General features: G+C 50.6%; 1 protein-coding gene across 2 annotated transcripts in view; it reads left to right on the forward strand.

Annotated features, from left to right (window-relative positions):
- Nucleotides 1–364: 364 nt before the first annotated feature.
- Nucleotides 365–27,921, forward strand: part of Eeig1 (estrogen-induced osteoclastogenesis regulator 1) — a 35,008-nt gene continuing 7,451 nt past the window's right edge. Inside the window, exons 1-4 of one of the 2 annotated variants that reach the window (XM_076928499.1) lie at nucleotides 365–384; nucleotides 23,988–24,108; nucleotides 24,327–24,356; nucleotides 26,107–26,223. In XM_076928499.1, coding sequence (XP_076784614.1) covers nucleotides 24,046–24,108; nucleotides 24,327–24,356; nucleotides 26,107–26,223 — 210 coding nt within the window. In that variant the 5' untranslated portion in view covers nucleotides 365–384; nucleotides 23,988–24,045. Of the gene's footprint in view, nucleotides 385–1,636; nucleotides 1,783–23,987; nucleotides 24,109–24,326; nucleotides 24,357–26,106; nucleotides 26,224–27,921 lie in introns of those variants that run through there. The other variant, XM_034495194.2, reaches the window with a different exon arrangement.

A 27,921-nucleotide genomic window follows, 5' to 3' on the forward strand; every position in this document is an offset into this window, starting at 1 on the left:
GACTACTTTGTGTCAGAACCCTTTGAGTTTCCATCCCGATCCAAAAGCACACGCCTCCTCTGACCTCCCCTACTTGAGCTCTTCGGCAGACTGTAGCTACCACTGTGATCCAGTTTTTCCACTGGGTGCCTTCCTGACTCAAGACAGAGTCCCTAAACACTGGAGGACTGAATAAAAAGAATTACAAAATGACGATGGCTTGGAGACTACGAGGTCCCCAAGGTGTCCTTTGTCGTAACTATCCGCGAAACTGAAAACAAAAGCCTTAGATAACAGCCTGGAACGAGGCAGGCTGAGTCACAAGGCGGCCGGGCTCCAGTGGATCTTCATAAGCGGCAACGCCAAGGCAGATGCTTGTCACTTTCAGAGGCGAGAAAGACCTGCGTAAGTCTTGAGACACCTCTGCGGTTGTTTCCCGGAGAAATGGAGGTGCTACCTCCTCAGCCTGCTTCATTGCTCACCGAGCTCAGGTCTTGGCGGGATCCGGGCAGGCCGTTCTAGCCCTAGTTTGCAGATTGTTTCCCCTAAGTCATTGTTTCTCCTTTTCTTGGGCTCCAGCTCTCCTCCCGTTCTTTGCAGCGCCGGCCCCCACACCCCGCGACCTCCCACCGCCTCTCCGTCCACCCCACCCCCCACCGCGCTTCTCAAGGAGGCGGGTCCAGCTCCGCGAGCGCTCCAATCCGAGCGCCCTCAACTGGCTCTGCCTCCGCGCGCCCTGCCCCACGCCACCGCCAGCCAATAGAAATTCGTGTTCGTCCAGTCGGGCCGTCCAATCGCAGGCTGGCTGTGAGCCTCGCGCGCCCCGCCCCTGCTGCTCTCGGCCGCGGCTCCGCGGGCGGTCGCGCCGGGGCTTCGGCATTCTCCGAGCAGCGCCGAGCTGCGTCGGGCTCAGCCGGCTGCGTCCCGAGGTGCGGGCGACGGCGCCGCTGTGCTCCAGCGGTGCTAACCGAGGCAGAAGCCATCCGGCCGGGTCGGAAGGCGCCTCAGACTCGGTCAGGGCAGGCGCGGCGTGGGTCCCGGGACTGAGCGGGAGGCAGACCGGCACACGTTCCCCGCCCGGCAGAGCCTCCCAGAGCCGTCCCTGCAGAGCCCGGGCGGTCGCCGAGGTGGCTTCCGCTTCCCGCGGCCTCACCTGCGCAGGCCGCGGTGCGCCAGGTGCGGAGGCGTGTGCGTCGCCCGGGCGCCTCCCCCGGCAGCCAGCAGGGCGGAGGCGGGGCCGCAGCCCGGGCCTCCAGCGGCTCGCCCGGCCGTCTCTGTCAGTCTCACCGGTCCGCCGGGCCCCGCGGCTCGGGATGCTGCTCCCCGCTCACGAGCTGCCCTCCACGCCAGCCCCCGCTGCCGGGGCCGCACCGCGCTGTTTACATGCCGGTGGAGCCCGGGTCCCCCGACGGTGAAAGCAGCCGGCTCACGGGACTGATCCCTCGGACCTGGGGCTCCGCACTCAGATCCTCTCCTGCCCGCAGCCTCCGCCGCCATCTGGACTGGATCCGGCTCTGGTGTTTTTGAGGAGGAGGGGGGGTGTGGTGTCAGGAAAGGAATCCTGGGGTTTTCTAGTATCCCCCTCTATTTTTTTCTTCTTTTTTCTTTTCCATTTTTCTTTTTGGCCCTGCGGGCTTCAGACTCAGGGAACTCGCTCATGGCTTTTTTGATGAAGAAGAAGAAATTCAAATTCCAAACCACTTTCACCTTGGAGGAGCTGACTGCGGTCCCCTTCGTGAACGGGGTCCTCTTTTGCAAGGTCCGGCTGCTGGATGGCGGGGATTTTGTCAGCTTGTCGTCTAGGTAGGCATTGAGGCTTTCGCGTTTTGCAGGGGAGCGTGGGGAGTGCTGATGAGTGAGATCTAGCCACTTGGCAAGTGTGGAAGACTCAGCTAGGGACAGACGGACAAGGGGTCCGCCTAGGGAAAGACTTAGGTCTGAGTGAGCTGGCAGAGTGCCTGGCACTTGTCTGCAGGTGACCAGCCAGAAACCTTTTAGGGCCCTGCATGCATTCTTCAAGTCGCCCGTTTTGCAGACTAGTATGAAGAGAGCTGAATGAGATTTGCACTTTTGAGGGATTAAGTAGGGGTGACTCCGGCACCTTGCCACCAAGCTGGCCCTTGTCTTTTGATTGAGAGCTTGGGCCAGCCACAGGTTCTCTGGCTCTCTCCCTCTGGCTGGGAAAGCCCAGTCCCAGGCACTCCCTGGATTTGATTGAGGGAGGTGGCTGGATTTTGGGTTGCCCAGCCCCCTCTTGAGTGACTGCCCTCCACTGGCTGAAGCTGGACTGCTTTGCATTGCAAATGTCCTTGCCTGGAGACTGCCTTCCCTTTTGAAAGAAGCCCTCGGGTTTGATTTTGTGTCGTTCACCATCCTAGTAGGTCCAGCTTCCCAGTTTATGGCTGAATGAGATCTGAATTCCCAGTCGGCCTTTCCCAGATTGAGCTCACGGGGGTCACATAGTTCTGGCCTGCCTGCAGAGGTCCGTAGAGTCCAACTAATGGGAAAGGGAGTCAAGTTCTGGCTCCTTCTGGGTTCCTGTTCCCTGGTCGGCCCACTGGACCTAATACAGGTTTCTCCATCAGGGTCGTAGAGGGAATTTGCAGTAGATAAGCCCAGTTCCCGAGATGCTTCTCCTTCCTAGCTTGTCCCTTGCTCCTTAGGTCTTGTGGGCCTAGTTAGCTGGAACTGCTTCTCTATTCAGAGAGCTCAGAGGTGTGTTATACAGATTGGGATAATGAGCCCCAGAAAAAGGAAGTAAATGTGTAGCCCTAGACTTTCCCGGAGGCAGTTGTCAACCAGACTTGGCCAGTTGGGAGACCTGTTAGGTGAATTTGTTGGGAGAAGATCAGCTATGTGGTCTGATTCAGATTTTGGAATCTGTAGATAGAGTGAGGTGCCTGCTCTATGCACTGGGCCTCCTGTTCTGCTCAGAGCTGCTTATCTGAGGAATTTGGACAAGGGCTGCCCTTTGTGGTGGGGGTGGCTGCAATCCGATGCCTGTGAAGTCCGTAATCCCTACAGTTACCCCTCCTACCGGCACAGTGTCGGAGGGTTGTGCTCAGCGATCGATGGGCCTGGAGTCAGCCACTTTTAGGCTAACTCCAGTCTTTGGGTGAATTACCCAGTCTCCCTGATCTCAAGTGCTAACAATTACTGGTGCTCTGCTCCCTGCTTCGCTAACACCTCTCAACACCACGGAGCAGGAGTAGAGGTGGGGGCCCTGACTGGGGTGGGAGGCATTCTTATAGAGGTGAAAACAGGCTCAGAGAGAGTGGCTTTAGCTGCCTACATTGTGCCTCTGCCCCTCAATTTCCTCTTACTATAAAATGGGGAAGTAATACTCACCTTTCAGTTGTGAGGGAAATGGAGAGTGTACCAAGCATGACCAGGGGAGTTGCTACAGCAGTTGTGATTATTGTATTGTAAGAGGCCCAGGCCCCGGCCTTCCCCAAGGTCATGGGAGAGGGGACACCCCTTAATCAACAGGTCCTTTATGTGAGCCAGGATTGAGTACAGTACCAAGGAATTTGTACCAAGTCCAGGCTAAAGTTTCACCTGTCTACCTAGACCCTTAGCCAGCCACCGTGACCCTACCTGTCAGCTTTTCTCTTGCCTCAACTTGCCCTCACATCCTGGAAAGTCTGGAAAGTTCCAGCACACATACTCTTAGATTTCACCTCTGTTTTCCCTTCTTCCGCCTGGCAAGAGACCACAGATTCTCTGAACCCAGCAGAGCCCAGGCAGCCCTTCCCGGTTCCCTTCCTGAATAAAGTCTCACTTGGGTGGGTGGGGTACTAAAGAGGAAGGAGCTGGCATTGAGGCCCAAATCTGAGTGCTTAGATCCTGGGCACCTGGGTACTCCTGAGTAGGTGTGGCTGCAGAGAGCAGTGATGTTGGAACCCAAGCCACTTTAAAGTGGCTTTGGCTTCTGTGGGTTTTTACCCAGAAGATGGGGGTTCCTAGGCTGCTGTTCCCTCTGCCCACACCCCTCCCACATTGATTCTGTACCCCAGAAGCCTCAGCCATCTCTCTGCTACTATGACCCTGTTGTTTATAAGTTGGGGTAGGTACTGAGATGACTGGACCTGCTTAGATCTCCTGGGCCTAGATGTAGCAGCACAACTTCCCAACCCTAGGGACCTCTGGATGGCTTTTTGTGCTGTTGGCAACATGGGTGGTGTCAGACTGACCACAGCTCTAGGCTCCACCCCTGCAACACCCTGTTTCTAACTGGTATTTTCCAGTGTGTTGAGTGCCATGGCAACAGCTAGTATTCAGCTCCATCTGACCCAGTTGGAATAGGTGCAACAGGTGATCCCTAGGCTGTTCCTTAGCCTTATCTTTTGACACTGCCTTAGGAACAACAGTTCCCACAGCAACCACACTCCTAGTGCCCAGATTGTGCTAGGCATAGCGCTGAATGTCTTGAGCAGGGTATTCCCACTAATCCTCCCAGCCATCTGGAGAGGCACTGAGGCCAAAGTGGTAAAACCACACGCTAGAAGTTACCAGGTAGTAAATGGCACTGGGGAAACATTCTTTTTTCATAGACAGTTTCTTCGATTGTATGCTTGCCAATGCCAGGGACTTTGAGCTACTCAAATACCTGACTCTCTGCCCTACTTGTGGGTGAAGACACTGAGACAGGAGGATGAAGTGACTGGACCCATGTCACTGAGCCAGAGAGTAGCAGAGATAGAACTTGATTGCAGTAGGTCCAGTGCAAACCCCTGCCTTGGTGGTATGTGTTAGCAGCAACTACAGATCCATGTGACATTCCAGACTCTACAAAGGCTTCTTTCAGTGGGTTGGGTGGTACAGCAGAGTCTGGAGCTGGATAGTTTTGAGGCACTGAACTGGGTTTTGTGAAGCCCAAGGTAAATATGGAGTCTCCGTGACTATAAGGTGAGGGTGGGACTAAAGGAATCACTGTGGATTTGTGGTCGGGCATAGGCAGTCACTCAGCACAGTGGGCATTTGCTATTCGTTTTTGCCTGGGGCTTCCCAGGAGGATAATCCAAGTGGTGCCTGGGAGGGTGTCCAGGAGGATACAGAGGTCCGAGTGTGGTGATTCTGGCAGAGGCTATTGTGTCCAAGTGGCCATCAGGTCAGAAGAATGCTCCTCGCTGCCATTTGTCCCTTGGCTTGCCACATGGATGTGGTAGCTGTGTCAGGGGAGAGGAGTGCAAGGAATCACTGACTTACCTCACAGGATGGAGAAGAGAGAGGAGAAGATTCTGTTTCCTTAGCCAATGGATGGGGAAACCAAAGTCTGGGGCAGAAAAGTGTCTTGCCAGAGTTACTTCATAGGAGGAATAAATGACACAGTTGGCCAGACTGTAGTCTAGCTTACCTCTGTCCCCTGGGCTTCAGTCCTCCTCTTTACAGTAAGAGAGTTGGTAGAGCCAGGAGGAGAAGAAAGATCTCTTTCAAGGCCACCTCCTGCTCTGTCCTTAAGTGCTAGGTTGTCTGAGAAGCTGTGACTTGGAGCCGGCCTTCTCTCAACCCTTGTCCTTTCTTGGCCAACTTTAAGTCCTCAGTGGGGCTTTATTTTTGTAAGTAAAGCCTGGCCACTATCACACAGGCACTGCCAGCTTTCTCCGACACAACCATGTGCCCATCATGCAGGGGTACTCAGAGGAGCTTTTGGGATCTTGAGTTAGCTCTGCATCTGGAGGTCTTGTGCCCAGGCCCAGACCCTGACCCTGGGGGCAGGCAGACAGGCTTGATTGATTCTTACCCAAGCCACATATTTGGCCAGGGTTCCATCCCTCAGTCTTTCACCCACTTTCTACAAAAAAAGCTGTAGAATGTCTCTGGTTTACAGCCATGCAAGGCATACTCTGGGAGAGCTTGGTATGGGGCTCTGAGGAAGCAGAATGGAGATTCCTAAGGGGGCAGCAGTGTGAACGTACAAGAGGACTCCCAAACTGGGTAAGGCATTTATTGTCTTGCTCAGAACTGCGTCACTGTGGGTTGAACAAATTGGAAAGGTAGGGAGTTAGTAAACATGGATCTTTTCTTCCTCCTTGACTGAGACTCCTTTCGACTGGCTTCCAAAATGAGCAGGACTAGACAGTCCTGTTCCTTGGAGCTCCCAGTTAGGTAGTGACAGTATGCCTGGTAGGCCAAGCTAATCCTTGTGGATCCCAGTGGACCCTAGCAGACCAACCAGCGAAATGTTTCTGTTCAGACCTCTGTCCATCTTTGTTTTCTCTAGCTTCTAATTCTTTTCACCCCTTGCCCCAAGCTTACTGTTACCTCAGGAAGGAACATTGTATGGGAGTCTTAAAAGCTGAGAGTGGTTGAGCTGACGATGAGGAAGAGCCTGTAGAGAAGCCCCTGGCTTGAAGGCATGTCTGCTTAGGCAGTGTGGGATGGGGTGTGAAAAGAGTTGAGGGGCTAGAGAAAACAAAAATGGAAGGTTGCCTGACTGGAGCTGTTTAGTCTTGGGCCCAGGGAGCAATGTATCATTTACCCATTAAGATGATGGCTCTTGGGTGCCGGAAAGAGACAGCAGGCAATGCTGACCTAGCCTGGCAGAGAGGTGGCACGCAGAAAAGGAACAGACTGGAGAGGCTAGCAGGCAAAGTGGGCAAGAGGGCTCCCTATCCTAAAGGCACACATGGCATCATACTTTGAAGGTGCTAGGAGATAGGTATTAAAAGGTGCATAGTGGTCAAAGGTGTCCTGGAAACTAAGACTCATGTAAAAGTCCAGATTTTCAGTTTCCTTTAAGTGGCAAATCAGACAATGCTATGAGGTAGTGTTCAACACTTGGGACTTTGAAATTGCCTCTGAACCTGTGTTTTGAGGGCTCTTCCTCCTCTCACGGCTTACTCTTAGATCCTTGGCATGTTCTGAGTGTCTCTCTTATTGTCAGTTTGGTTCCTGAGACCCCTGTGGAAAGTCTTTCATGTGCAGGCACAGTGGCCAGGGAACCTATGGTAAGAAACCCCCTGTCCCGAGGAGACGGGGAGGAGTGGGCCTTAAAAGTCAGCTAGGCCATGGTAACAGCTTACCTGGCTCTCTTTAAAGTCAGATCATACTACAGTGGCCTTGGTAAGAAGCTTCCCAACCTGTCTCGTGCCTTAGTGGCTACTGCTTGGACCTGGCCTTTGCTGCCAGTTGGCTACACTGTTGGCATGTGCCACTTTGGCTGTGCCTTCACCTGCCTGGTAGCTTGGCAGTAGCCCTGACCTGAGGTGATCTGGTTGGACGGAGGCAAGGCCCCTCAGGCCTGCTCTTTGCTTGGAAATCCTGGTTGGCCGGGGCTTCTTGGCAGCAATAACATTGTTGCCTTTGGGTCCTGCTTATCAGAGAGTGGCTGGGAGGCCCCTGAGTGACCTGGAAACCCTGACTGGCTTTCAAGAGGCCATGCCTGTGCATCCAGGTGCCAGCTAGTAAGCCTGCGTCTAGGTCTTAGGGACTGAGGGACTTGGTATGTGGAATATAAGGAACTGGGAAGTAAGCCAGTTTAAAAAGGAGCCATGGAGAAGTGTGAGCAAGGGAGAGACACCAGGAAGAGACCCAGAGCTGAGGGGTGGTGGGAGGGCACTTAGCCAGCTCCGCCTTATCCACCTCTTTGGCTAGTGCTTTCAATTGTGGAGACATTAGATTTGTCCCAGGTCCTAGTGATATTCTGGACTTGCTGGCTCCCAAAAGATCAGACTGCATTTTTGTAGACTTGAAACTGCCAAACTTGTACCTAGTGTCATCAGAGGGTTGTGGTTGCAAACTTGTAGTCTATTTGCTTTGAATTTCTTTTTCTTTTTTTTCTCTCTCTCTCTTTTTTTTTTTTTTTTTTTTTTTTTTTTGAGACAGGGTTTCTCTGTGTAGCTCTGGCTGTCCTGGAACTCACTCTGTAGACCAGGCTGGCCCTGAACTCAGAAATCTACCTCCCAAGTGCTGGGATTAAGGCATGCACCACCACTGCCCGGCTGCTTTAAATTTCTTGGCACCTGGGGCTTAGAAGAAAGAGGCAGTGGTGGCACAGGCCTTTAATCCCAGCACTTGGGAGGCAGAGGCAGGCGGATGTCTGAGTTCGAGGCCATCCTAGTCTACAGAGTGAGTTCCAGGACAGCCAGGGCTACACAGAGAAACCCTATCTCGAAAAAGCAAAAAAAAAAAAAAAAAAAAATCTCTTGAATATAGACCTGAAACTGCTTTTACCTGGTTTTGGCCAGATGTTGACTGGCAACCCTCAGCTCTGTAGCCACCTTGTTTCAGGGGTAGGCAGAAGGAGCCCTGCTGATAGGAACTTTTTACCGCCCCACCCCACCTCAGCCTGTTTTTCACTGCCTCTGACTTCAACAAGGGACTTAAAGCCCAGCCTCTTCCACCTCCCTTGAAGCAGGACTGCTGCTGTTGCTGCTGCTGCTGCTGGAGGTAGTAATGGCGCTTGTTGGGATGCCAGCTTGGCTCCAGATCCACAGTGGAACACTGTTACACTGTATCTTATTCCCTCTGGGCCAGGTGGTGTACCTCTTAGTAGCTGGTACTTCCCTGGGGCTCCGGACCACTGGTGCTGACAAGAAAGGGTACCTATTGCTCCTTTGCCTTCAGCAGGGGTGGGAGACAGTAAGGAGTACCCTAGTGTCTGAGCTGAGGACCTAGTGGGGTTTGCTGCCGTGTCCACATGCCTTCTCTTCTCTATTGGCTTAGTCCTGCTCTGCTGAAACACTGCTCAGGTACCCTAAGAGACAAGCAGACAGCCCCTTACAGAGGTGCAGGCACTGGCTTTAAGTCTCCTGGTAGGGATAGATGAGAGAACCCAAGGCCTTTCAATGGCCTGCACCCTGCCCCTTGTTTTTCTTGTTACTCTGCTTTCTCTCAGCCCCCTTACCCAGCTTTTTCACATGGAACTACTGCTCTGCCCAATGTCCATTCTAGGAAGCTCCCTACCCTAGGCCTGTTGGCCTTGTTACCCGTTATAGCCCTGCATTTCAAAGTATTACAGTCCCTATTTGTTGTATCCAGCTCCTTCCCAGACTATGGCCCTTCAAGGCCAGAAAAGCATCCATTGCATCGTAGTCCTTGGGCCTCATGCTGTGTGTTGGCATTGCCCCAGGCTGGGACTTCTCTCCCCTGGCTCTGAACCAATGTAGTTGTTGGTGTTGACTATGTGGTGGCTACTGCCAGCTGCTAAGCCCAAGCCTACCCTCCACCCAGTGCCTGAAGTATCAGTCTGTGCCAGGAGGAACCCTTATCCATATACTAGGCAGCTGGGTACCACTGTGGGCTTAAAGACTGCAATTGAGAGGCAGCCAAGGGCCCACTAGCTGAGTTGAGTGTATCACTTGCCGAGGATATCGGTGTTTGTACAGGGATGGGAGGAAGAGTAAACTCGGGCACTACCATTGGATCTTGCAGCTGAATTGCTTTGGACTATGGCCAAGGGCTTTATCCCTGCAGACTGTTTCTTCTTCTAATGGGTACTCACTTAAGGCAGCAGAAAACGGAGAAGGACAAGATCAAGGTTACCTGCTCAGCGCACAACCAGGCCCAGGCAGCTATCATAGACTAAACCTGCCAAGAGAGGAAGTATGCAACACCCGGTATCAGGAGGACAGAGGCTGAGCCCTGTTCACATGTGAAGTGTTCTCTTCTCCCACCACCTCTTGGTTACCGGGCTGGTCTTTGCAGACATGTGCAGGCAAGCAGCTGTGGCTTATACTTTCCTGGGTTGTTTCCTAACAGTTTTCTGGTCACCTTATGTTTGGGTCCATGAAACTATGGGATACAGTCTGCCTCTAGGATCCACCTGTCTTCACCTGTCCTAGTCTGTGCTGGAGAGGCCTTGAGGAAGTGGTGTGGATTGAGGGTGGGTAGGTAGAGCTTGGTGTGGGAGAAGAGCAGGAAAGAACCGGTGGCTTGGGAAGGTCTTAGAGAGGGGAGGTGTTTGAGGCTGGACCTGACAGTGTGCTGACGAGACTAGGGTGGGTTTGAATGAGTCAGACTTGGCCTGTATTTATTGCTTAGTTTACTACTGTTTTTATGTACATGGGTGTTTTGCCTTCATGTAAATCTGTACACTTAGACTGTACACTTACACTGAAGACTTATGGGTTCTTTGGAAAGTCAGTTGTGTTGGATGGTGTTTTACTGGGGCAAACATGTGAAGGAGTGTTTTCCTGAAGTCACACAGGTGTGAAAGGCTAAGGCAGACTTGTGAAGGAAGGTTTCACTGAAGCAGACACAGGAGAGAGGATGTTCTGCTAAAGCAAGCATGTAAAAGGACATGTGATGAAGGGTTCTTTGCTAACAACACACATGTATTGGTCCACCTTATGTTGCATAGTTGGGCTGCATTTGTCAGGACACCAAAAAACTTGTGGTGTGCTGCAGTTCCTTCCATAGACTCGCTGATAGACAGAGTGATGTCAGCTGAGACAGACTCACATGCTGAGGGAAAGCTGGTGGAGGACACATGATGTTTGGAGGGTATAAATAGGACTCACAGACAATGGCTATGGCTGAGCTTGGCCTGCTTATAGAGAGCTAGCTGTGCAATGCCTGTCTTCGATGATCTTCACTTTGCTGAGAGAGGCGTAGTTGGGAACTTCTCCTGGTGTCCCTCCGGGTCCCTCCTGCTGACTTGTTCCAAGGCTGGGGCCTGGCTGTCTCTGCTAGGTAGTACCACCACTACTGATTCAAACACCACTACTGGTTTGCTATTCTGACTCTACTGAACTAGATTGCTGTTGTGTCTGTGAGGTGTTTGCAAATAGATCGAGCTGCTACTGTGGACCTGTGAGCTGAACTGCAGATTTCCAGACAACACAGACTGGAGTTGCTTCAAAGAACCATTTCTAAACAGGTCCACTTCCCCCGTATCCTTTCTTTTCCACTACCTCTGGTGGGTGGAGGGCTAAAAGGGAGGTTAAAGTGTTTAAGAACCAAAATTAAAAGTAGGGTTTGAAAAAATTCTAAAGTTACAGTACACAATGTTTGTACAGTGCCCACGGAGACCAAAAAAGGGTGTCAAGATCCCCTGAAACTAGTTACAGATAGTTGTCAGTCTCCACATGGATCCTGGGAATTGAACCCTGGTCCTTTGGAAGAGCCCCCTGAAACTAGTTACAGATGGTTGTCAGTTTCCACATGGATCCTGGGAATTGAACCCTGGTCCTTTGGAAGAACACTCAATGCTCTTAACTGTTCAGCCATTTCTCTAGCCCCTAGACTTGTACTTTAGAACTACTAAAGATAGCTCTAGGGTAGATAGCTTACAGCTGCCAGTTACAGGAGGGCAGTTGTGTTAGGCCAAGAAGGGTGTCTTCCCAGCGATTGTCGTGGACCATCTGGAGACACTCTGCAACAGGTAAAGTGAATATGTACTATAGACAAAAGGCCCAAGGCAAATGTGATGGTTTGAATATGCCTGGCCCAGGGAGTGGCACTATTAGGAGGTGTGATCTTGTAGGAGTAGGTTTGGTCTTGTTGGAGGAAGTGTGTCATTGTGGGGGTGGGCAGCGAGACCCTTTTCTAACCACGTGAGAGCCAGTCTTCTAGCGGCCTTCAGATGAAGATGTAGACTTAGCTCTGCCTGCACCATGCTTGCCTGGATACCGCCATGCTCTCACCTTGATAATGGATTGAACCTCTGAGCCTGTAAGCCAGCCCCAATTAAATGTCTTTGTGTCTGTTCACAGCAGTAAAACCCTAACTAAAACAGCAAGAGTTCATGATAATATTTAGATAGAGTTCTAAACCAGTCTGGTTAAGAAAAGATGAGGTTATATTTGTTGGAGTTGAGGCCATGTATGTAAGGGGTTTTTAGGCCTGCAGAATTCTGCTTGGGCTTAGTTACACAGTATGTTTTTTCTTGAGGATTTGTAAGCTGCACACCTCTGCTGCAGAAACAGGCCTTGAGTTGTCCATACCTCTGGGCTCTAGGTGGGCACCAAACCTTTCAAGAGAAACACAAGAGTGCCTGGAAGCTGATCTTTGGGGCTTTTCCTGGGTCTTTCTGGTAAGTCAGCCTGAACCATTCCAACCCGATGACCATTGCTCTTGTTTACAAGGCAGTGGCTCATCTTGGCAGTTGCAGGCAGTCTTCTTAGTCTGGGGATTTTCCTTCTACCACTTACAACCCCAGCAGAGCAGGGCTTTCTGGGCTCTGGATGGAGCTTAGCAGTTTGAAAGCTCTGTGGGTTCCTGAGGTTACCACCAGACCACTGGGTGTCAGAAAGTTGCCTGTGATGGGATAATGAATTCTTCCTTGGTACGTGCATGCCATGGTGAACCTGTTCCTTCCCCATCCATCATAGCAGATGCTCAGGGAAAGCTGGAATGGTTCCAGAGCAGTAGTTGGAGGGGACCTGGGGCTGGAAGCATAGAAGGAAGGTTTCAGTTTCTTCCTTTCTTCTTTTAGTTGCTGTTCTTCTCTCTTCCTGAAGCTCACCTGTTGAAACACAGGTAATTAGAGCTGAGCCACTCACTACCTAGGGATACCTAGGGTCTGTAAGCAGGCAGAGACCATTATACATATTCTCCTCAGGGAAGTACAGAGCATAGAGGGGATGGGGTTTCGCTGCTAAGCTTACAGCAACTCCAAAACCTTCCCTTTTGTTCTTCTGGTTTTTCTTACTTTTCTTTTTCTTTTTTCTTTTTTTCTTATTCTTTTCTTTTCCTTTTTGAGACAGGGTTTTTTCTGTAGCCTTAGCTATTCTAGAACTCACTCTGTAGACCAGGCTGACTTCAGACTCGCAGAGATCCACCTGCCTCTGTCTCCCATAGTGCTGGGATCAAAGGTATGAGCACCACCACTACCCAGTTCCCTCACCTCTTGTTGGCTTTGAGTCAAGGTCTCACTATATAGTCCTGTTGCCTAGAACTCGCCATATAGACCAGGCTGGCCTGGATCTCACAAAGATCTGTGTGCCTCTGTCTCTTATTTATATGAGTACACTGCAGTTGTCTAGTGTGTCTTTAGACACACACTAGAAGAGTGCATTGGGTCCCATTACAGATGGTTGTGAGCCACCATGTGGTTGCTGGGAATTGAACTCAGGACCTCTGGAAGAACAGTCAGTGCTCTTAACCACTGAGCCATCTCTCCAGCCCCCTGTCTGTTAAGCGCTGGGATAAATGATGTGCACTACTATACTTGGCCCCAAACCCTGTCTTTGGGATGAGTCTTTGACTGGTGGGCCCCACGAAGTCCCAAGAGGAGACAGCCTAGGCTCAGCAGTTCTTACAGGCTTTGTGTTCGCCAAAAGGGTAACAGGGAAAAATTGAAGCGTGTTATGAAGCTGATCCTGCCCATATTGGATGTAGGCAAGACAGCCTTTCTATTCGGGCAGCAGTGGGTGAACTGGGGCTGTGGGTTACAGAAGGCATTCTCTGTGGCAGCCATTATCACAGACCTATCACAGGATGCTGTGGAACAAAAAAAGGCCTAAGGCAAGATCCACCGCGGCATTTGAGTTGAAAGGCATTGTGGTTCAAGAAGGCATGGGATTTTCCTTGTTGTGTGGGGCCTGTGTCTGGACAGTGCCCACTCAGCCTGACTCCTAGTAAGTGCTCAGTAAATGTGAGTGAAGTTAGTGGCAGTGGTTGTCCCAGGGTTGGTCTTGAGTCTGCAGTCTCAGGTGTCTTTGGAGGAGGTGGAGCCCTGTGAGTCAGGGCCTCATGGTGGTGTCTGACCCTGAGCCCTCTGTCCTGTGATTGGAATCTTGGGTAGCTGCTGAGCACAGCTGGGCAAACAGGTCTGAGTCAGTGCCAGGCTGTGAAGAGAGGTGACTCTGGCTAAACAACTCCTGATTATCTTGTCACCTTAAGAAGTTCAAAGGGCCATGGGTAATCCTATGTGCAGGAGGAACACCTGGGTAGCAGATGCAGTGATGATGGTGGTTGCTGACTCCACAGACTGTAGAGAACAAGGTGCAGCCACATCTGGGAAACCCCCACCTGGAAGTAGTATGAGAAAGCTTGAGTTTATGGAAATAGACTACAGAGATCTCTCATACAGTTGTTAGATCCTCAGCACCATCTTTGATGTTAGCGTACATGGACACCCTGCCTCTACTTGGCTCTGGGAGACAAGGGCCTTGCTTGATTCCAACCACACCTATGGACCAAGTTCTGTCTGCAGAGATAGGGAGTGCCCTTAGGATGGGCCTGGGTGAAGGTGTCCCCATGACCGGAGTCCAGTCACTTTAGGAACCAGGCTCCAGGGATGGGAATCTCTCCTTCCTCTCACTCCTTCCTCTTTGGGTGAATCATTTACCACCCAGGCCTGAGTCACTGGTCACACATTCCTGGCCACCTGCCACACCTCAGAACATGACAGCTGAGTTTCAGGACTGGAGAAATGGCCAGATCCAAGGTCCAGAGCAAGGAGAAGGACTGGGTCAGTGCTTTTTGCATGCTTCCAGGACCACCTGCCTCTGAGGCCCCTCTCTGCAGGTACTTTTAAAGGGCTAGGCCATGTCCATAGTTCAGCACAGGTGCCTATTGCGTTTAGTTCAGGCACTAGCAATTCCATGAGCAAGAAAGTGACTGAGACCCGAAGAGCTCTAGTGTTCATGAGTGTCAGAGGCTTGCTTGGACCCATCTTTGCCTCCCTATGCCACTCAAGTGAGCCTGCTGGGTATAGGAAGGGAAGTCCCCTGAACAGATCCAGCTCAACAGCTCTGTGTATGCTAATAGTCTAGGTCTTAGGAATTGAAATTGGTACCACATCCTGGTGTAACATCTGTTGTGTCTTCTTCCTTTGAGTTCCTAGGCCCTCTGTTTTCCAGCCCTAACGTGGAAAAATGTAGTGTTGGGCATGGGTTCAAATCACAGACCTTGGGCAGGTAAATTCTTGTGCCTTGTGTTCCTAGCCTGTGACATGGGAGTGATGGGCTATGGATTCTGTGACCATCTCTCCCTTGGTATGAACCCAGATGCAATACCATCTCTTTCTTCCCTTGTGTGGAATACTCATGGTAAAGGATGAGGCCACAGAGCCTAGGGTTGTGGCATGACAGAAAACCATGCTGTCATTGAGACCCAGGAAAGGGTATGTTGACAGATTTCCCAGGGATCCTGGGAATGTAGAGTTGTATCTAGGACTACAGATTACCCCTCAATTCCTGTAAGACTTGTCTCAAGTCCCTGGACTCTCTGAGAATCAGTGTCCTGATCTGTGAAGTATAAGTATGAAGTGAGCATGTGAAAGTGCTTGGCACTCAGGAGGACTCCAGGAGACAGGAGCCACGAGACACCTTTGCTTAGTTAGTACATGGGGCTGGACCTGCATTTGGTTCAAAGCCACCAGCTTACTATAGATCCCTTCACTTAAGAGCAAGATCCAGGCTGGGCAGTGGTGATGCATGCCTTTAATCCCTTGGCACTTGGGAGGCAGAGGCAGGCAGATTTCTGAGTTCGAGGCCAGCCTGGTCTACCGAGTGAGTTCCAGGACATCTCTGGGTTTCAACCATAGCAGAGAGATAGAGATAGAGATAGAGATAGAGATAGAGATAGAGATAGAGATAGAGAGAGAGAGAGAGAGAGAGAGAGAGAGAGACAGAGACAGAGACAGAGAGAGAGAGAGACAGACAGACAGACACAGACACAGACACAGACAGACACAGACACTAGCTACTCCTGGCACATTTCAGATTCTGGTTTACAGACATTTGCCTGGGTGGTAACGTGAGCTGTCTGCATATCCTGGCCATGGAGCAGAAGGTAGAACAGGACAGCCTGGGACTGCAAACAAAGGATGCCAACACCTACCTGTCTTGGGTTTTTTGAAGGTCAGTCTCCAGATTACATGACTAAAGAGCACTAGGATTCAAACCCAGGTGTGTCCAAACCTGATGCTCCTAAACCAGCCAGCTTGATACCCATTGATCATTTCACCCTTCTCTGTTGTGCAGTTTCTAAAGCTGCAGTATGCTCACAGTGTGCTTGATGGGGTCACTTGCCAATGTCAGCTTGTACTCCCAGCCTTTCTGTCAACCCCTGAGCCATTTTTAGGGTTCTTACCAGCAGGGGAGCAGAGAAGGCAGCATGGGGCTCGTAAGGAGCTTCTGTGAACTCTCCAGTGTTGGGCACCAAGTGGCTTGGCTTCTAGGAACTTCTTGCTGCCTCACCACAGGAGGAGGGGCGTGCCAGAACTTTAGGGAATGCTTCCCCTGCACGTGGCCCTCAACTCCTGGCAGGAGCCAAACACTGTTGGGCTGCCACGTTGGCCCTCCTGGCCTGCAGCCCCTGGATGGATGCCTTGGCTGGTCCCTGGGGTGGGCCCCTCCCCAGGCAGCTGTGCTGTTCTCTTCGGGAAAGCACTGGCAGATGTTGTCGATTTAAATTGTTTCCTTATTATATTCTTCATTCAGGCTGGGGCTGCCTCTCATCAACCTAGATTCTAGATTACATCACTAGAACCGCTTGTACAAGGAGCCAGGGAAAGCTTGGGGTTCAGGCTATGCTGGGCAAAGCCAGGGAGGGGCAGGTGGACAGCAGGAGTGGGCACCAAGTTCTGGTGCCTGTGGGCCGAATCTGAGGACTAAGTCTCCCAGGACCCAGGAGCACAGCTAGGACTGAGAGGTTCTTGTATCCCCTTGTACCAGAGTTACCTGAAAGATGGATGAAGAGTGGCTTCCAAGGCCCCTGACAGAGCATCTCAACTGGAGCTGATTTGGTTAAGTCCCAAAACAACTTGTCACATCTGGAGTTATTCTACTCTGCAGGGTGCAGCTAAATGCGCCACAGTGCACAGGACAACTCTCACAAAGAAAATCCCTGTCCTGCAGAGCCCATGGTCCTGGAAGACTTGCTGGCAATCTTATTGGTGGCAGGCTAGTAGACATTGTGTGCTCACTTGTGTCTGGAAATGCCTGTCATGCTGGGCCTCACATTTTTTTTTCCTCAGAAGATTTAAGTACCTAACTCTGCAAGTCTGATGTCCCCTGCTGAGTATGCTAGTGATGTACTGATGGGCATTTATATTTACTCTCTCTGTGTGTGTATGTGTGTGTGTTTGCATCATGTGTATTGGAGGGATAGAACTTAGGTTGCTAGGCTTGTGTACCAAGTGCCTTTTCCTGGTAAGCCTTTTTTTTTGACTCCTGGTGAGAAAGTAAAGTGTTTTAGGTGACGCTAAGGTCGGTCACCCAGGAGCCTTATCACAGGGACTGACCTGCCATATTATTCACTGAGGCTCACTTTTCCTTGTTTTCTGCTCCTGTAGTAACTGCCAGTCCTGCTTGCAACTTAGTACCAACTCTGGTGGAAGTCCCCCTGGGCTTCTTGGTTCCTAGCAACCTATGGCTGGGAGGGAGCTCACATGGCAGCTTGTCACCTCTGTGGTGGAGATCTAGGGCCACCAAGACTCTAGGACCCTGTTGCACCTTGTAAGCAGTAATGCTGCTAGGTACAGAGATTGTTGCAGTGAGCTCATTCCTGGGGACTGTGAAGCCTGACTCTTGGGGACTCCTGATGGGACCATTGCATTTCTGTCAGAGAAACTGTTGGAAGTGGCTCACTTCAGCCTGAACTGCAACCCTCCCCACCCCCTGGGGCCTCTTTAATCTTGTTTATTGTAAACCAGAGAGGCAGTAGAGTGGCCTTTCCTTCCTCTTCAGGATCTGTTTACTTTCCTTATTTATCAGGGAACTGAAATGATAGTGAACTAGTGTGTCTCATGGCAGGCTGCTGCAGGGGGACCTGGTGTTCTGGGACTTTGTTCCACCCTCCTGGACATCAGTTTCTTTACATGTAGAACAGGGATGGTATTATACAGGCCTCAGGACAGAGGAGACTTCTTTCAGTCCTGTGTTTGAACCATGAATCCCATAGAATTAGCTCAAGGTATGGGTGATGCTTTAATGCACTGGAAGGGCCAGAGAACAGACTAGAGATCCCACTCTGCCAGCTCTGCCCTAGGTTTTAGGGAGAGGAGTCATGGTAACAGACAGATGTGGTCCCACTAGCATTCGACGCTGCAGGCACTAGCTTGATGGTCTTCTCTACATTCCACTTGGGTTGGCAGTGAGGAAGGAGTCGCCATGACAGCCCCATGCAGTGGGCATGCCTCTCAGGCTTTCCTTGTATTGTTCCTATTGCTGGAGGCTTTTCTTTCATCTTTACCTAGCTGACCTCAGCTTTGAAACCCTGCCTGTGGCATCAGTGTCCCCAGATTCTGTCCTACTCTGTAGAGTGTTCTTGTAGCCCTTCTTCAGAGATACTAGGCAGCCGCCAGCTGGTTCTTGTCTAACACATTTCCCACTCTGTTCGAGGACAATTTAAGAGGCTCATTCCACACCTGTAGCCTGAGTTGGTGCCTGCAGCCATTCTCCATGGGTACCTCACAGAGGTCTGCTTGACTGTTGGATGTAGGTCTTCCAAGGGTCTTGCTAAACCAGTCTACATGGCTGCATGGGGTAGGTAGAGCCAGTCAGGGAAACATACATACAGTGAGGTTCCTGTCAGATCCAGAAAAGATCCAGAAAGTCCAGAGCTTCTGAGACCACTGTTTTGTGGGGCACTTACTCTATTTTAGGACAGTTCAAAAATAACTGCATGCTGGCCACAGAGACCACAATGGGTAAAGGGCTTGCCCTGTTTCTCTGGGATTTGCACGTCTAATTGTATGTCTTAAAGCTAAAAGCAAAACCTGTCTCTTTAATTACCTGTCCCTGGCAGTAGCAGCAGGGATGCACACCCTAAAACCCCAAGCTGGGAGAGCTGACTGCCAGCCTTCCAGCCCTGATAGCGGTGCCCACATCACAGTATATCCCCACTTGGCAGTGCCTCAGGAGTAAGCGTGGACCCCGACAACCTTGAATCAGATACTTGTGGCTCAAATCCCTTTGCTTGTAACTACCCATCCTAATTCCCCTTTCCTCTTAAAGTTAACATTTTAATTAGTAGAACTACTCTTAGACAAAACAAAGTACCCCAACAACCCATCACCTGCAGTTTTGTCAGGCTTGACTGAGCTATCCCCTTCCTTCTGGCCATTGTCCCTTTGTATCAGTCTGAATAGGCCAGGTGTCCAGGAAGTTGACAGTTCAGAGTTCTGGTCTCCTTAGGGCTAGGATGATCTCTTTGAGTCTTGGTTTTTGCCATTTTTTTTTAGTGAGTTATCTGGGGCTGAGAATGCTAAAGATTTGTGATCTTATATTTGCTGTTGTCTAGCTTCCTCCTGAGCCATGATATCAAGGCAGGGAGTGGGTTACTTGCTGTTTTAGCTATAATTTGTCTTTTCACACTTTCCTGCTTTCCGTGGTTATGGCCCACTGTGCTCCTGATGAATGGGGAGAGATGCTGGGTACTGCTATGCATGGGCCTGTGGTGCCATTGCAGGCCCAGTCTCTGCTTCCTAGCACCTCCCAGCCCATTGAGGTTATAGATGGTATAAGGTGATGTGAGCTCTCAGCATCCTTGATACTCTGGGGTCTTTCAGTGTCAGAGGGGCTTCTGCTCTTCCCCAGAGTGGCTGTTTTGTTTTGTTTCAAGACAGTTTCTCTGTTTAATAGCCCTGCCTATCACTTTGTAGACTAGGCTGGCCTCAAACTCAGAGTTCCGCACGCCTCTGCCTTCTGGTGACTGGGATCAAAGGCACCTGCTGCACCACACACAGAGTCAGAAAGACTTCTAACTCTGACTGTATTGTATACTACTCTTAAGACTTCTAGACTCGAAGACGATTTAGTTCCCTTTGCCTGCACAGGCATTGTGAAAATTTACAACTGATATTAACAGTTCAGTGGGGAAAAAAAAGGAGTTGGGCATTAATTCAGTGTTGAGTGCTTGCTTAACACGTGCAAAGCCTTAGGGTCAGCCCCTAAGACCACCAGCAGTGAGAAAAGGAAAGAAGCTGAGTCAGTGCTAGAATGCTTTTCTGACACTCATAAGTTCCCGAGTCCATCCCTAGAGGGGAAAAAAATGACACATTATCTCTCTCTTGCCATCCTCATCTGTAGTCTCCAGACACCATGCCAGTGGTGGTCCTTGTCTGATGTCGTGGGCACCTTTGAATTTTCTGTGCATACCATCATGTATGTGTCCTTTTGAAACTAACAAAGATGATCTATTGTAGAAGCCTTCTGGCTTTTTCCACTGCCCTGCTGATGAGTAAGAGTGCCCTTCCTTCCTTCCCTTCTCTTTGTTTCTCTACTTCTTGTTGTCTTGGTTTGGGTTTGGGTTTGTTTGTTTCAAAGACAGAATCTCTTGTATAACCTTGGCTGGTCTCAACTCAGAGATCCATCTGCTTCTGCCTCAGGAGTGCTGGGATTACAGGCCTGTACAATCGCGCCCTACTCCCTTTCCTTTCCCACCCCTTCCACCCCTCTCAGACATGGCTCCTCTGTTGGCTATCCTGGCTATCCTGAAACTAGCTCTGTAGACCAGGCTGGCCTCAAAACCAGAGATCTGTTCTGCCTTCCTCTGCCTACTAAGTGCTGGATTAAACCACTGTGCCCAGCTTTCGTTCCCCTCTTGCTACCACTTTCCTGCTTGATGTCCCTAAGTAGTCTGTTACATGGAGTTGTCTCTATTTTTGCGTAACTATGAAGGCCTTGGCTACACACCCTATCTCAGCACCCCCACGTGGTCCCTTTGTAATTTGGGGCCAAGACTCCCTCTCTCCCTACCACTCTGCCCCCTTTTGTTTCTCAGCACACACTGGCCACATTCCTGTACATGTCCCCACAGTTCATATTGCAACTCCTAATGTCTTCTTCTGTGTCCTTGTGGCTCACTCACTGCTGCAGTGCTTTGACTTGATATTTCTTTCTTGCTAAGACCTTTCCTGGCCACCTTTCCCTCACATCTGGGAATGTGACTAACCACCTGACTGGCCCTTGCCCACCTCCTCTCATTTCCTTTTTACCACCTAGGTTTAATGTGTTTCTTACCTACTGACAAAGTAGCATCCCCTCAAAAGCAGAAATTTCATTTCTCTGTCCAGAAGTTGTACAAGTGCATAGCACACTGCGGATTTGAAGTGAATCCAGTCCATAATCCTAAACCCAACCTGGCCAGCTCTTGTACCAGGGCTCTTGGCTGCCTTTTTGACAACCTTAGTCCTGCCTCTAGGTCTGAGTTCTTGTCTGTCTCATCTCTGTCTGGAACCTTGTTCCTTGACAGGGCCTGGGTCTGGTGGAACACCTAGTCTCTGTCATCCTGCACGGCCCAGGCCTTGGCCTGGAGTTCACAGTGCATATTTAGAACTTGGATAAGCTTTGCAGCATTTCTGAACCTTTCTTCATGTGAAGAGGAGACATGGAAACAGCCACTGTGATGATGAGGCTATGACAGGTACTCAGAAGTGACCCCGTCTGTAATGTTTATCACACCTTCACTTTGACTCCCTAGGGTCGGACCTGGTAAGGCTGCCTGCTGCTGCTTTTCTTCAGAGGTGGGGACATGTAATGCCGGTTGTTCAGAGCCGGCAACAGGAGGGAGGCCCAGGGCTGATCCCAGAAACCCTGCCCTGCTCAACTTCCTGTAGAAGGAGGGAACAAGCCTGTCACCTGAGAGCCTGGGAAGGAAGCTTCAAGTGATTTGCTTTCCCTGGCACAGCAGGGCTGACCAGAACCACATTTGAGCCTCAGGCTTCCTAGCTGCTATTCCCAAAACAGACTCAAAAGAGGGCGGGCAGTTTGCTATCAGCCTTTGTTCCCAGACTCTAACCCTAATTTCTCCAGGTGTTTCAAGTGTCCTAGCCTTCCTGCTTCTGCAGGTCTCAAGCAGCTGCTCCTACTCCTAGGGGTGTGTGTGTGTGTGTGTGTGTGTGTGTGTGTGTGTGTGTGTGTGTGTGTGTGTTGTGGGGAGCTGAGGGTTCACATAGAGTGGTTCCCAGTCCTGTCCTCTTTTAGGCTCAGGCCTCAGTTGCTCCAGAGTAACTCTTCTCTGTCCTTCCACTCCCTGTCTATGTGTCTGCTCTCTGCTTCCATCTAAGGCACATCCATGGGGGCAAGGCAGCCAGCCATGAGCAGACTCAGACATCCGACTCCCCGCCCCTTACTGATGTCATATCCTCCTCTCCCCACTGCCAATCCTCATTGATGTTTCTGTTTACCAAGCATATTCTCATGCTGCCTTTGCTGGTCACCTTTAGCTCGCTCCACTCTGAGCTTTGTTGAGGTATTACTGCTACCTCAAGTAGCAGCTCTGCCTTATCTCTCTCCCAGCTCTCACCTTCCCTGCCCTGCCTTTCCTGTTTCTGTTTATCAGATGTTCTGTGCATTTTCTCTTGTACTGACATAAATTTACCATGTAATCCATCTATTTGAGGTGTATAGTTCAGAGTTTGGGTTTTGTTTTTATTTTGTGTTTAGGTGCTCAGTATGGAATCCAGGGCCTTGCACATGACTGGCAAGTGTTCTCTCCCACAGACAGTGGCTCTTCAGGTTCACAGGCTGTGCTCTCCTTGCTGCAGACCGTTTTCATCACTGCACCAAGAAACCCCACACGTTAGCTGTCACTATTTCCCTAACCCCTCTCCTGGCAGCTACCAGTCTCCTTTCTGTCGTTCTGGGCATTTCTTACAAATAAAATCTACACTAGACTCTCCTGTGTGCCTGCCTGAACTTAGCAGTAATGTGTTCAAGGTTAGAAGCACTCTTGGGTTACTAACTCAAGGTTAGTAGTGATGCCTCCTTTCATTACAAAGGACACTACACCTCAGGAGCAGAATATTCATCTTCCCCACTGGGGTGTTTGGGTTGCTTTTGCTTTTTAACTATTGTGACCAGTGCTGCTTGGCACACTTGTATGCAGGTTTTGGTGTGCATGTAGATTCTGTTTTTGTTGGGTGTGGACCTGGGAGTAGAATTACTGGGTCATATGGTAATGTGGAACTGCTGGCCTCACAAGCCCAATAGGACTTCAACTGCCAGGTTTTCCTGCCTTTTGAGCCACTGAGCCAATGTGGCAGCCTGGGGCTCTCACTCAGCTAGACAGCCTGGATTGCAGCCTGCTTTGTGAGTCCTGGGCTCTGAATCCTGCTGGAGGCCCAGTGTCACCAACTATAAGAAAGGGTGGCACAGATTCACAACCACTGAGGTGTGAAGCAGGCAGTGCCTGACTATAGTCCTCTTTGACCCTCACCCCAAAGCATGAACCTGGCAGGTATCCCATGTTTCTTGGGTCCCTCAGGGTATGGGAAGGTCCCGCCTCGCTGTCTGCATACTGTCCATCCAGGTAGTGGGGTGCACTGGATGGAGATGCTGTCACACACCTCCTTCCCGTGCCTGCCTCTTCCTGAGCATCAGTTCTGCCAGGGTGGGGGTGAGCGGGCACTGTGCACTGCTGTCACCCCACATCTTGCTGAGCCCCCCACAACAACTGGATGAAGATTAGATGAGCTGCTTTCAGAGTTTACATCGTATAATGGCCACCTCATTTACAAGTGCTGAGTTGTGGATGTGGTCTCATTCCAGGGCAGGAAGGTTGGAATCTTACCTGGTATCAAAGAACCTTCATTTTTCCATGACAGTGGCTGGCAGGCTTTTGCCAGCACTCTGAACAGGCTGTGGTGACTACTAACTGCAGTTCTTTGAATGGCGCCTGGCACCTGGGAAGCAGCATGTAGCAGCATTAGCTGTTGTTTATCATTATCTAATTATCATTAGAGGGGTCTGCCTGAACCCAGCTGTGGGCCCGGTAGACTGGTGGGAGATCTGGGGCTGACCTAGCCTTGGCCTCTTATCTGTACAGTGAGTTGAGTGAGTCCATCCTGGGAAGACTGAAGTGAGAGTCACATAAATGGGCAGCAGGAACTTGGGAGTTTAGGACAGCCAAGGTCAAGGAGCGAGGAGTAGAGGCTCAGCACGTCAGTGCTCCTGAAAGGCTAGCCGCCTTAGCCTTCCCTCGCCCGATGGCTGCTTTTTGATGTTTCATTTCTCATTTCATGCTTTTTGTGTGTTTATGATCATGCTAGTGTATTCTTACAGGAACACTGGCAGTTGGGCCTTTGCTCTGTCTGTGATAGGACTGGAGTGGGGGACTCCACATTAACCTCATGCTTACCTATCCCATGTTTACCTATCGTGTCTCTGCAGGGAGGAGGTGCAAGAGAACTGTGTGCGGTGGCGGAAGAGGTTCACCTTTGTGTGTAAAATGAGTGCCAACCCGGCCACAGGCCTGCTGGACCCCTGCATCTTTCGAGTATCTGTGCGCAAGGTAAGGTGGGTTCATGTGACTGAGCCTAAGGACTGTGAGCTTAGAGCGGAAGGTGCGTGAGGGGCTGATGACCTGTGGTTTTAGTCCCCTTTCCTACCATGTCCACTTCAAGGAGAATTGTGGGTTGTTTTTGTGTTCTTTTCTCATGGTGCTTTTGGGAGATTTGTGAGAGCCCAGGGTTCCCTAGTCATACTCTATATGTCTCTGTCTTTCTACAGGAGCTGAAAGGTGGAAAGGCCTATTCCAAGGTAAGAGGACCGTGCGGGAGCCTTGTTTCACACCACTCCCTTCTTCCTTTTCCTAGGATTTCACTAATTAGGCTAGGGATTGGTTAAGAAGTTAGTAAGATCTCCCAGCCTCTGCCTCCGAAGGGTTAAAGGGGTGTGCAACCATACCCAGCTTCTATACTTGGTGTGTTTTGCTGGAGATTGAACCCAGGGCCTCACACATGCTAGGCAACTCCTCTACCACTGCCTCTGGTTTTCTAAGGAAAAAAGAAACACGCATACAAAACTGAATGCTGTATGCATATGACTTAGAGGAATGGAAAGCGAGTGCTGTGTGTACATGTGTGTTTAAAAGCGGCAGTTGTTCAAATTGATGTACACATTCTACAGCTTGAGCTTTTTACTTACCCAGTGCATCCTGGGCATCTTTTCAGGCCACCTCAGCTCTCTGTATTCTTTCTAATGGCAGCAGCGTCTCACTGTGTGCTGGTGATGGAGAGACAGCCGTTCACTGCTGTTGTAGAGCTGTTGATTCCAGGTCTCCATCAGTGCCTGTCTTCCACAGCCACCTCCTCCCCTGGCTTCAGCCCCTGTGATTAAAAGCTTCTCTATGAGAACAAGTGGGAGAAGACGGCCTGGCTTTGAGTGAGCTTGTTCTGTCCTCCATCTCTGTTCTCTGGGGTACTTTTGGTCAGCCCAGCTCAGGTGGGACTGTACCTTCACCCTACCTCTCACCCTGTGGGAGACACCTGAGATAAGGGGAACACAGGCTCCGATATCCCCACTGCTAGAGCTCCAGAAGCCCATAGCTCTTCATGCCCTGGCTCAGAATTAGAGGGGCCTGTCAGAGGGCAAGTGTCTTCTGTTTACTCGTGAGTGAGGACTGCCAGTGTATAGCCAGTGAGCCTCCAGCCCACATCAGATGCTGCCAGACCTTTTCCTGCTGTTCCATAGCAGAATCTCACCACAGGCTTTATCCCATTATGCAGACAAGGAAACCAATACACTCAGAAGGACTAAACTGTAAAATGGGGTCCATCTGAGTCATTGCAAGGGCTTGAATCAAAACCTGCTTTTCTGACCATGAAACCTGTGCCCCTAAACACTGTAGTCAAGATTTGGATGTAACTGGCGCACAATAAATATCCAGTTAGTTTGCTGCCCTGGTGCTCCCCAAGCCTGGCACTCCCTCTATTCCTCTTTCTATTCAGGTAGATGTGGAGTCCATCTGACTCTACAGTACTGCGGCTCTTGCCCTTTCTCTCTCTGTCTCATGTGCACACATCCCAGGAGGAGCAGCCCAGATTCTGGGCTTATGTCCTTACACTAGCCCTTCACTCTTCCCTCCACTGGGACTTCATGGTGATCCTGCCTGCTCTGTAGTATCCCCCTACCCTGACACCAAGTTCCCACGGGCCTTCCTTCTCCTCTGCCTGCTCTTCTGTCAGCTCCCTACAGGATGGCCTTGTTTCCCTGGGAACAATGTGTCTGTGTCACAGACAACAATGTCCTTTCATCTCAGGCATACTGCCAGTAGTGCACCCTGGGACTGCACACAAAGGGTGCTTTGTGCCACATGTGAGCTTCTTGCTTTGCCACATTGGTGCTGCTGACCCAGGATCCTGTCCTTGAGTCCTGGTTATACAACAGTCAGTGGGGCTGTGGTGTGAGCCGGCTCTCCCCCGCCCTCCCCAAGTTAACCCTTCTGTTGCATCTGTAGCCCAGCAGCCGTCCTCCCTGCAGCCTCCCACTTTTTTTTTTTTCCTCCCAGCTGGGATTCACTGACTTGAACCTGGCCGAGTTTGCAGGCTCAGGCTCCACTGTGCGATGCTGCCTGTTGGAAGGATACGACACCAAGAATACCCGGCAGGACAACTCCATCCTCAAGGTACCAGGGCTCTACCACCTCTTCTGCCTTAACAAGGGGTAGGGACAAATAAATCTCCTCATCAGAAATACAAGTTCTCAGAGATTCTGTGAGGATGCTGGCCTTGAGTCATGGCCTCAGTTTTCTCATGCATGGGTGGGTGTGACCCCCACCTTCCCTAAGGGCTTGATTAGCACCTCTGTCAGTCCTTTTTTATCTCATGACCCTAATAGCAAGCACAGCCTATGCATGTGGTGTCTGTTATTACATCCAAGTTTGAATAAAGGGAGTGGTGACAGCAAAAATTCCATCATTTACCCTAGGTCATAAGCAGAGTTGGCATTAACCCACCAGTCATTTAACCTCACAGCCTAGATTCTAATTGTTGCCCGTCATGATCTGAGACCTCCTGGCTCCTGGTGAGGTATCAGTGAGCAGAACTCATGTTCTAGACCCGTGCACACCGTGTAGGGAGAACACTGTGAGGGCTGCAAGGATTCCAGGAGCCCAGGTAGCTTCTTCCCTCAGGGAGCTGCCGATTTGTCTTCTTAGGAACGGAAATATTCAGGTATCTCTGTACTAGCACACCTTTTCATCCCTTTCCACAACCTCTTACAGGCTGACCAAGAAACCAGGTTTGCCTAAATACCATGTCTGAGCTGACCTAGGAGTGCCAGCTGTGCCTGGCACAGAGCTGGCCATGAGGTAATCGACAGGACCTGAGAAACATCCGAATAGGTTTAGGCTGGTAATGTGGTGGCATGCTGTGTAATCCCAGAATTTGAGGAGATCATGAGTTTGAGCCAGCCTGAACTATATACAGCAAGAACTATATACATCTGTCTTTTAAAAAAAAAATGGTAATACACGCCCTTAATCCCTGTGCTCAGGAGTCAGAGGAAGGTGGATTTACATGAGTTCTGGGGCAGTCAGGACTACACAAGTCCATGTAGAAAGAGAGAGGGGGGAGGAAGGAAGGAAGGAAAGGAAGGAAGGAAGGAAGGAAGGAAGGAAAGAAGGAAGGAAGGAAAGAATTGGAAGGTCCAGACTGGTTGGTGGAAAGTCTTCCCCAGTAGGCCTGTACACTCAAGATGGTGGAAGAGGCCTGGGGCCAGGTGGCCTCAGGTTCAAGACCTACCCCCTTTTATCTTGTCTGCTGAGTTTTGGGAAGTCAGTTATCCTCTTAGTCTTTCTTGGTGCCCTCAACCTGCAACTGGGTGTCAGCCACTTTGTAGACTGCTGTCATGACTGAGTGAGATGATCCATAAAAAAGACCAAGCCCTGAGGCTGTGGTGATGCTCACACTGAGGTCCTGGGTGGTCTGGGATCTGAGCTCTCCTTTCCATCTTGTTATTCTCTGCCTCCACTCCATCTCAGCCGGATCTGGGAACTCATACTTGACCATGTTTAGACCATTGGCAGAGTCATTGCAGGTGGGTGTTAAGTTCCATACTGGCAGCATGTTTTACTTCATTTTCCAAAAACTTTTGCCTGGTGGTGGTGACACACACCTTTAATTCCTGAACTAAGGAGGCAGAGGCAGGTGGATCTCTGAGTTTAAGGCCAGCCTGCTCTGCAGAGTAAGTACCAGGACAGCCAGGTCTGCACAGAGAAACCTTGCCTCTAAAAACCTAAAACAGAAGAAGAAGAAAAAAAAACCTTGCCGGGCGGTGGTGGCACATGCCTTTAATCCCAGCACTTGGGAGGCAGAGGCAGGTG

Source organism: Arvicanthis niloticus, chromosome 2 (genome assembly GCF_011762505.2).
Source record: "Arvicanthis niloticus isolate mArvNil1 chromosome 2, mArvNil1.pat.X, whole genome shotgun sequence".
Lineage (NCBI taxonomy): Eukaryota > Metazoa > Chordata > Mammalia > Rodentia > Muridae > Arvicanthis > Arvicanthis niloticus.